General features: G+C 40.8%; 1 protein-coding gene across 1 annotated transcript; it reads left to right on the top strand.

The window, feature by feature from the left end:
* The first annotated feature begins 6,236 nt into the window (after positions 1-6,236).
* On the top strand, positions 6,237-8,547 carry LOC112174028 (BURP domain-containing protein 11). Its single transcript, XM_024311722.2, has 2 exons — positions 6,237-6,290; positions 6,944-8,547. The coding sequence occupies exons 1-2, from the start codon at positions 6,249-6,251 to the stop codon at positions 8,456-8,458; spliced, it is 1,557 nt and encodes a 518-aa protein (XP_024167490.1). The 5' UTR covers positions 6,237-6,248; the 3' UTR covers positions 8,459-8,547.
* The last annotated feature ends 1,705 nt before the right edge of the window (positions 8,548-10,252 follow it).

Raw genomic sequence — 10,252 nt, 5'->3', positions numbered from 1 at the left:
TTGTACAATTCATTAAATCGTCGTCTTCCATGTAATCTAGAGCTTAATAAACAGACAATTTAACTAATAACGTTTTTTTTTTCTTTGGCAGCTCTCACAGAATTGGTTCAGTTAAATTTGAACTTGATAAAAACCTTCCTATGTGTGGATTCGAAAGATATGTTGAATTTGAGATCGATGATGAACAAAAAGGTTATCCCTTATTTCTGAAATAAAACTCTTCGTGTAGACGTTCTCTTGGTGGTAATTAATTATAACATGAAACAAGTACATGGAGGGCAAACAAAATTCACTTTCAAATTTTGAATCCAAAAACCCTCTGATTTGTTGATGAGAGAAGTTGAGGAAGGAAAAAAGAGAACTAAGCATTCATTTACCAGTTGAAATGAATTTTTAGGCCATGTTTGGTTCACGGATTTGAGGAATCAGGAAAGAAAAATCATTCCTTTTCTTTGTTTGGTAGGCACAAACTTGGGAACAATTTTCCTAACAAAAGGGAAAATAGGGTGGAAGATGGTTCCTTTCAGGCCGCGTTTGGTTCGCGAAAAGGAAAGGAAAGGAAATCAATTCCTTGCTCTTTCCATAGGCATGGGAAATTGCAATTTCCAGCAATTTTCCTTTCCAGTGTTTGGAAAGACTATGAATGTATTCAGAATACACATTTTAGTTTTCATTGCAGGGGTAGTGCAAATAATGATTCTGAGCAGGGAAAATTTAGTCATAAAATTTTGCAAGTGGGTGGGGTCGTGGGGGGAACCAGTTTCCTCCTCTTTTTCCTTTCCTATGAGAATCATTTTCCCTTCCTTGGCCATCCCAAACACAGGAAAACATAGGAAAGGAAAGACTTTCATTTCCCAATACTCAGATTCCGCGAAACAAACACAGCCTTAGAGCCCATGGGATTGGTTTTCCCTTCATCTTTTCCAACATTTATTATGAAAATTTAAGACTGCAATATCCCTACTCAAATGTGTTATTGCCAATTTCACCAATGATGCTAAATTTTAAAATACAAGGATATTATTAGAACATTAATATTTTTTTTCCTTTCCTTTCCTTTCCTAAACCAACCAAACACTGGAAGGAAAATCAAATATTATTTCTTGAATATTTTCTCTGCTTTACCAAACACCGGAAAAGAAACCTGATAGGAATTTTAATTTTCTATCCTCATAGGAAAGACAAGAGAATTGATTTCCTTTCCGTAAACCAAACGATGCCTTAAATCTCTTTTTTGTTGTACATGAGATGGATCATAAATGCCAGTTTTTTGTCCTTCGTTCGCATAAATTTTTTCTCTCTTTTTTTTAATCATTATTTGTTTAAATAGACATAACATCAAAAAGGAAAGTTCAAAAATTAAAATTAGCTTATGTCACTCTATCTTGACTATCAAATTACATGAAGATGTGAATTTATGAAATTTGTATAACTTCACCGTTTCTGACTTTAGAGAAATTTTGAGGGAAATGGAATCAGGTTCCATTATATTAACAACGTCACTCCGTCAAGCTAGAAGGATTCAAAAATCCTTCAAAACAAAAAAAACAAAAAACCAAACTAGGCTCACCCCCAACTGGCCCAAACCAAGCCAGACCCAAAGAGTAGAGAAGGAGACAAGGACCAGCCCAAGGCCCAGCCCACCAGACAGCAGCCCAGGGAAGCTGGGGCCCAAGGCCAGTCCTACACCCCACAACTCAGCCCCAAAGATCCAGCCGGAAGGACCAACTGGTGGACAGCCCAACCTCAGCGTTCCGGTGGCCTCCCTCTGACCTCCACCATCGTTGAAGACGAGAGAAGAGCTCCTGACCTCCGACTTGGAATCAACAAGTGATGCTCAAAGGCGTCTCCTCGGAGCCTCCGCTGTAAATCAGTAAACCTGCTAGAACCAGCACCGCACCACCACTGATCCGATCTGTCGAACCCGAAGCCTTAAACCACCACCCTCACCGCCACAACCTTGAGCCGCCGCTATCGAAGCCCGTCACCACCGGATCGAACACGCCATAGCCGAAAGTCTCAACGAATCGGAGCCGCAAGGCCTCGAAATGGACCTTCGAACAATCCCCAGAACCAGACGTCGTCAAAAGAGGACCTGCCGCTCCCTCTTCTCGCCGTCGCCCTGGTCTAGATACCCACGGTAGCCGCCGCCACACGAAACCCTAGGTTTCGCACTCTCAAGGTCGCTCTGTATTACTAGGAGGCCTCCTCAAGACCAAATGTCAACTATTATTTAAATTTTTCTGACTTTAGAGAAATTGGATCACAATCACTACGCAAAATGCACATGAAATTCTAGAGTATAATTAAAATTATTAATTTTTATGTACTATGGCCCTTTCTTACTGTCACAGGCCGACTTTATACGCAGCGGAATTAGCCCGTGAGGCGCCAAGGTTCCTCTTGAACCGAGGCCAGCCTACTTCCTTACTTCCTTGATACTCCATTTTTCTTTTTCTTTCTGTGTGCTTCACTTGTCAACTTGACCCTTTCGACATCGTCCCCTTGTTGGGGTTTACCAACGAAAGCTACTCACGCAAGAGTCTCACAACTTGTGACTAATCGATCGCTTCCTTGTGTCATGGTTGTCTTCCAAGACACTCGCCCAACCGATAGGCTTTCATGTCATCTCGGCTTCCGTCAGCCCATTACTGACCCCCGTGCATCCCGCACGCCGATAGCAAGTAGCATGACCGTGTACCGAGACTAAGTTGGCATTCACATCTCTTCCTTTAGTCATTCCTTCGTAGCTTGCACACCTTCCTCACTTCGTGGGCATCTCTCGCACCACCCACACAGCTCCAAGACAACACATGTCTTGCATATTTCACCTCATGGGCATCACTTATGCGCCCCACTCGATCTTCAGCTCATGGACAACCCATGCCCGCATACTTTAACCTTGTGCGCGTCACTTGCGCACCTTGCTTGACAGCACGTGCCCGCTTACTTCGTCTTGTGCATCCTTGGCACAACCCTATGAACTCATAGGCAACACTTGTTCTCATCCTGCACCTCATGAGCACCACTTGTGCAACTCACTCGGCTCGCGGACACCACCTGTCGTTGTATCTTGCCTCGTGAGTATCTCTTGTACAACCCACTTGGCTATTGGGCAACACATGCCATCATACTTCGCCCCATGGGCATCACCTAGACAGCCCACTCGGCTCATGGGAAACCCATGCCTTCATACTTCGCCTCATGGACATCACCTAGACAGCCCACTCGGCTCATGGGTAACACTTGCCCGTCTACTCAAGCCTTCAGTACCAACCAGACAAGCCATCGCGGCCTTGTGGCCTTTCCCATCTAACAAGGCTACCATGTTCTCTTCTTGATGACTGACATGGCTCCACGGCATATTCTCGCCCGCAGGCCAATCCTCAAGAAAGCATACCGTCTTGCTTGTTGGCACGACGCTTGAGTGAGCAACTCATCATTGATGCCCCTCTTAAGCTTCCTTCAGTCTAGCACAAGGTCGCCCTTCCCGTGCTTGTTGGCATCACTTTGCTTTGGGCAAGGTCGAACCCTAACACATGCCCACGTCGCTTGCTCCGTGGCCAATGAGCACCACGAGGTCCCGACATATCTTTCGTAAGCCCACATGTTTGTCTAACGTCGATGGCATAAGGATCGCCCTCATACGAACCTCGTCCCCGACGTCGACCCGCAATAACGGCCTTTCGGCCAATACCGTCCACGAGACTTCCTGACTCGTGAAAACATATGCCGCCCCTTTTTGACGACACATGCCCGGTCCCCTAGGCCCCCACGGGTATCCGGGAGAAGCTCACTTAGTGCCCCAAGAAGGCCAGCACCGGGGGTGGTGGAGAGCTTGACACCATGTCTCCCCCTATAGAGCATATCTTGCTTACTTGAACCTGGCAGGAGGAAACATCAAAATAGCCGAGGAGACTAATTGTCCATAACTAATTCACAGAAAATCCAAATGACATGCCGTCAAGTGCGTTGAACTCGTTTCGAGGTCCCGGACATTTCTCGTGTTTTGAGTTTTCCCAAATTCCAAGCCGAAGTACCTCGAACCCGAACTTCCACTTAATTACGAAAATGCCACTCGTCCTCACTTTAGCTTCAAGCTCGCCCTTGGGCTTCCAAGGCTCGACCCTCTTGGCTTCTCCTTGTCCCAAGGCTCGCCCCTCTTGGCATCTCCTCGCCTCAAGGTTCGCCCCTCTCGGCATCTCCTCGCCTCAAGGTTCGCCCCTCTCGGCATCTCCCTTACAAAGTGTCACGATAGCACTACTTCTAAGTGCGGCTCGTGACACTTAGCATAAAATTGATAGCAAGTTAACACTAAATACAAATGTTGGAAACCACAAACCACGTGAAGAGTTTGTCTTTTCTGAAGTCCTTGTAGTACATGTAATTAACCGCCGAATCCTCTGTCCTAATTTTCATGTCTCTCTCCCGGTCTCCCACTAGTATATTGACACTTGTCCTTCCACATCACCACCCTTACCAACTACTTGACGGAGTTAAGCATTTAAATTGTTTATTATTTTTTAATTAAAATATAGACTAATATTAACACCTCTAAGGACGAACCAAGATGATGAACCTCATCATCTCCTTTCCTCCAAGGGATCAAAGACAGGAGATCTAGTTCAAGAAGCTCTCATTCCTTAGCAACATAATTTCTCAGAGAAAAGAACTTTCTACTCTTTGTACCAGCAAGAATTTGCCAAATGCAAATTCCCAATTCACAATCCCCAATTCAATCATTGTCATGGAGCACTATGCATATCATCCTCAATCAAAACTTATGTGACCATGAAATCCAAACAAACCCATCAGTTATGATCTTCTCCTTGCCAAAAAAAAAAAGAAAATTATGATCTTCTTTTTCATTTGATAGAACACGGATTTGGGTATTAACAAGCCAAACTAAATTTCATGTTGGACATTATTCCAACGCACACTTGGAGACCTGATTAATCAATGGTCTTTGCTCCGAAAAGTCAACGAGCTCGCCTTCTTTTCCAACTAAGAAAGTAGGATTTGATCTGGCTTTGTTTCAAAGAAGAAATTTGGATCTGATCTGGGTTCCATTCGATCTGTATTCGTTGGTTAATGTGGTGACGTGGTAATACAAGTGTCAATACACTAGTGGGAGATAAGGAGAGAGACAGAGAAATTGGGACAGACGATTTCAAGCCATTAACCAGTTTAAGATCTTGGTTTTAGTGACCTTAGATTGTGTTTTAGGAGAAAAGATTTCTATTTTCATAAAATGAAGTTGAAATTAATATGAAAGTGGTAAGGTGAGTAGGAGCGAACTGGTATATCAGGACAGTTGAGTGGTATTTTCAAAAATTTACAGGAGTTGCACTGTCCTTTTGTTTCTTGAGGTTAAGAGACTGGGTACCGTAACTAGCATTATTAAAATAAAATAAAAGGTATTTTTGCGGAATCCATTGCAAAGGGGTAAAAAAAATTAACTGAATGACCAATAAAAACAAATAAATTCTAGGGCTAAATACAAATTACTACCCTGTGATTTAGGTCCGAAATCAATTCAGTCCCTAAACTTCTAATTTCATCAAAAAAAACCCCTGCACTTTCAATTTTGATCTAATAGGTCTAATTTGTTAGTTTTCCAATAATTGAGTTATTTAACTTGTTAATGTGGCTCATATATGGCCTATATTTTATGATGTTGTGTCGAGGTGGTCTGCATAGTCAATTTAGGAGTGAGTCCTACTAATAAAAATAAATAGTTTTTCAACAAATAATCCAACTATAACTTGAACCCATAACAGAATATTAACGAATTGGACCTAGCTATTAGATCAAAATTAAAAGTGCAGGGATTAGAAATTCAGAGACTAAATTGATTTTGGACCTAAACCACAGGGTACTAACTAGTATTTAGCCCTAAATTCTATGTGAAAACCAATCACATTAGTCTAGACTACAGTTAACGACTTAACGTGGTGGTTACTGGAGTCGTACAATAAATTTTCACGCGCATGAAAAAAATATTGTCAATTATAGTTTGATAAACACTCTTCCGATTAGATTTATTTCATGGAATCTCTTTAGTATAAACAAAATAATGAAACCATAACTTACGGTATCTTGCCTAATTTTATCCAAGTCGTAGTTGCATTAGAAAATGAAAATTGATCTAATAAATAAAGTCTAATGAAACCTCCCAAATGCTTATAAAAAGCCCCTAACACCATCACTAAGAGCCGCACAAATACCCTAAAGCACAAACAGAAAACATGGGCTTTCAATTCATCATCTTCTGCCTTCTGTTCTTAGTGGTAACTTTTACTTCTCACAAAGAAAATTAACGTTCTACACTTTAATTCTTAATTAGCAGCTATTTTAAAAGGAAATTCAGCTGGCTTTTTTCACACTATATCAGTTCTCTACATTTGCACTTTTGTGACCACTGGTTTTCTTTTTTATATAAAATTACTAATTTAGAATACGAAAAGTGCTCATATCCAAAATGCGCATTTGAGCATTGCCTCTATAATCATTTTGCTTTGAATGTAGTATTGTTTTACGGCAATTGCAATTACAATTAGTGCAGTTTTGCTTTTTGACAGAGAATTCATTTCCTTTTTAATTTTTTGTCTCATTCCCTTTGGCCAAATAATCATTCATTACCTAGTAGGACATTGATCTCGTCATAGTTTCTAATATCATATTTTTACCACCTGGTGATTGTTTTATAATGAATCCAATATATGGTTGTTTGGAGTGGGACAAATATTATGATTTGAAATTAGGGTTAGATTCATTGGGATATATATTTGGCTATTTGCGAGGGGGGCACAACAGCAAATACACCACTTAACCTCACAGTGTGTGATTATTCGCATGCTAAGCTCTTATCAAGGATACATTGTTGTACGAGTTAAGGCCATTTCTTAAAATAGAACCTCAAATGTTTGTTTGTTAATTGCAGTGTCCTTATGCCAGTGGAGCATGGGACGTAAGCACAAAACAAGTGGAGATCAATAGCGAGCCCTACGTCACAAATTATGGAGCCAGGAAAATTGTCAAAGAGTTGGAGGTGAGTGAGCCTTATATGGCCAATTATGGTGGCAGAAAAATTGTGAAAGAGGTGGAGATAAGTGTGCCTTACATGACCAACTATGGTGCTAGAGAAAGTGTGAAAGAAGTGGAGAAAAGCGAGCCTTACATGACCAATTATGGAGCTAGAAAAATTGTGAAAGAAGTGGAGGTAAGCGAGCCATACATGACCAACTACGGAGCTAGAGAAAGTGTGGAAGCAGTGGAGGTAAGAGAGCCTTACATGACCAACTATGGAGTTAGAGAAAGTGCAGTTGAGGAAAGCGAGCCTTCCATGACCAACTATGGAGCTACAGAAAGTGTGAAAGAAGCTGAGAAACCTTACATGACGAACTATGGAGCTAGAAAAAGTGTGAAAGAAGTGAAGGCAAGAGAGCCTTACATGACCAACTATGGAGCTACAGAAAGTGTGAAAGAAGCTGAGGAGCCTTACATGACCAATTATGGAAATAAAGAGGCTTCTTACATTACCCAATATGGAAACAAAGAAGACATAAAAGAAACAGAGGCTTCTTACATAACCCAGTACGGAGACAAAGAAGCTGAGACTACTTACATAAATCAGTACGGAAACAAAGAAACTGAGGCTTCTTACATAACCCAGTATGGCAAACAAGGAGGAGAAAACAAGGTACAGAAGCCAGTTCCATCCGCCCATGAGCACCATGATCATATGCATGCACATTCATCATCTCGCAATGAGGCACACGAGCAAGGCTTTTTCACTTTGGTTGATTTCCATAAGGGGAGTACAATGCCACTCAACTTCCCAAACCAAGACCATTCTCCTTTCTTGCCTAAGAAAACAGCTGATTCCCTTCCATTCTCAACATCACAACTCCCACACCTTCTCCAACTCTTCTCGATCCCACGCGATTCTCGTGACTCCAAACACATGGCGTACACACTTGATCAATGCGAGCAAAAACCCATCAAGGGTGAGACCAAGTTTTGTGCTACTTCACTAGAATCAATGAATGATTTCGTTCACAAAATCATTGGTTCTGGGATCAAATTCAATATTCTCTCCACGACCCACCCCTCAACCTCAACCTCCATTACACAGAAGTACACGATTCTGGAAGAACCTAAACAAGTCATAGCTTCCAAAATGGTCTTTTGCCATCCGGTCCCTTATCCTTACGCTGTTTTCTTTTGCCACCACTTTGAGAGCGACACCAGGTTCTTCCAGGTCTCACTAGGAGGTGAGAATGGAGATAAGGTGGAAGCCGTAGCGGTTTGCCACATGGACACTTCTGATTGGGATTCTAAGCTCAGTCTGTTCCGCAACTTGGGTATCAAAGCTAGTGCCTCCTCTCCGGTGTGCCATTTCTTCCCGGAAAATCATCTTGTTTGGATTCCATTCCCAGCAACAGCTACTGCTTGACCATTTTATTTGTCTTGATCACTAGTCTAAGTCGTGTATCATATGTACTGTCGTGTAGGTGTCGAATAATGAGTACTTACCAATTACCATGCATATGCTCTGGTAATGTAGTCAAGAATTCTGGCTAATGATCCATCTACCTTTTAATTTGTTGTTTGTATGAGCAATTCAGTGCCATGTTAAGATGATGACCTCAAGCACCTGGAGGTTTCTCGTGTACAAAGAAATCCCGAACTTGTGCACCCTTTTCAATGCATTTCTCAAATCTTTTCTTTGCACGTTTATGTTTTAACTAGGCTATACCATGGGCCTTCAAAGATACGTTAGCACTCCCATTGATGTTCTCACTACTAGAAATTTCCCCATTCCACACTAACTTCAATTAGTCCATATTGGGACAAATTAAGTACACTGATAACAGTTGCTAATGGAATTAGCCACTATGCAGCCACTATTGCTACATCAGTCCCCTCTATAGCAGGTGCCATTGGGGCAATAGGCACTGATAAAACGATAGTGGAATAATGGAGTCCAACGTAAAGTCAGCATCTAAATTCACACTGATAATAGTGGCTTTAGAATGCCACTGATATCAGTGGCAAATTTATGAGGTTGTATTAAAAAAAATAAGGTGCCAAATGGCACCTTTACATTCTTGTACTGTACTTTATATTGTATAATACAATAAATGTACTAACTATAAATTTACAGATGCACCCATCAATATATAAACATCAAGACTTCATCCCACGTACAGCTACAACGCTTCTTTTGATACAGACAACCTGCACATTATATCAGGTTAGTTAGTTCTTATTCTAACAATTTACACAGACCAACTTAACATATAAAAAACATTAGAGTGAAGCTAGAGGTCTCTTTGGTTCTGAACATGTAGTATACAAGGATATACTATATCAGCTATTATAGAAATTTAGCATTCGAATAAACATAACTACAGAACAATAAGTATAAAAAACTGACAGACATGACAATGAAAAAGGATAGCAGTGCACATCTGCACATACACTCTCAATTTCAAACCCTTTTGGTCATGAAAACAATTTTAGAAAACATAGGAAAATATCTCAGAGCCACACAATATTTCTGACCCAACTTCTCAAGCTCTGCCATTACATAATATGTGATACCAGAAGTGCCTGTATATTTAAAACACATAAACAATTAGAGAAAAATAAACAAGATCAATGGAACATTACCATGCATTAACACTACCAGAAAAATGGTCTTTTACGGCCCGCAAAGAGCGCCGTAAAAGATATTTTACGGCACACAAAAATGCGCCGTAAATGGACATGCCGTAAAAGATAACTATCATTTACGGCGCACATGAAATGCGCCGTAAATGACTCCCAATGTGCGTCGCAAATGAGTCAAAAGTGTGTCGTAAAAGAGGGGTATATTTATGGCACACATACCATGCACGCCGTAAATGATTCAAATGTGTGCCGTAAAAGAGGCCACATTTACGGCACACATCCCATGCACGCAGTAAATGAGGGTTGAACAAAAAAAAAAATTAAAAGCCAAAAATCAGCAATTTATATATTATTTCATGTTTCTATATTTTTGTTGGTAAATAAACTTCATTTATATAATTATTGTACATCATATAAAATAGGCTTACAAGAGCAAAGAAAAATCCATAGAAGCAAAAAAGAAACTTTTACAACGCTACTTTACATCTATTTCCTACACTACTTTATCTTCATTTCTCTCATCCACCATGCAAGATAAGCATGTACTACACCGGCTGAAAGGGGCTTATTTGAA

This window comes from Rosa chinensis, chromosome 6 (genome assembly GCF_002994745.2).
Source record: "Rosa chinensis cultivar Old Blush chromosome 6, RchiOBHm-V2, whole genome shotgun sequence".
NCBI classification, from domain to species: Eukaryota; Viridiplantae; Streptophyta; class Magnoliopsida; order Rosales; family Rosaceae; genus Rosa; species Rosa chinensis.
This window is presented reverse-complemented; position numbering and strand designations above follow the sequence as displayed.

What these genes read in the sequence shown, in the direction of transcription:
- LOC112174028 (XM_024311722.2), top strand. Translation starts at nt 6,249, where the DNA reads ATGGGCTTTCAATTCATCATCTTCTGCCTTCTGTTCTTAGTG. An exon ending in TCTGCCTTCTGTTCTTAGTG is followed by an intron (nt 6,291 to 6,943) that starts GTAACTTTTACT and finishes TGTTAATTGCAG; the next exon opens with TGTCCTTATGCCAGTGGAGC.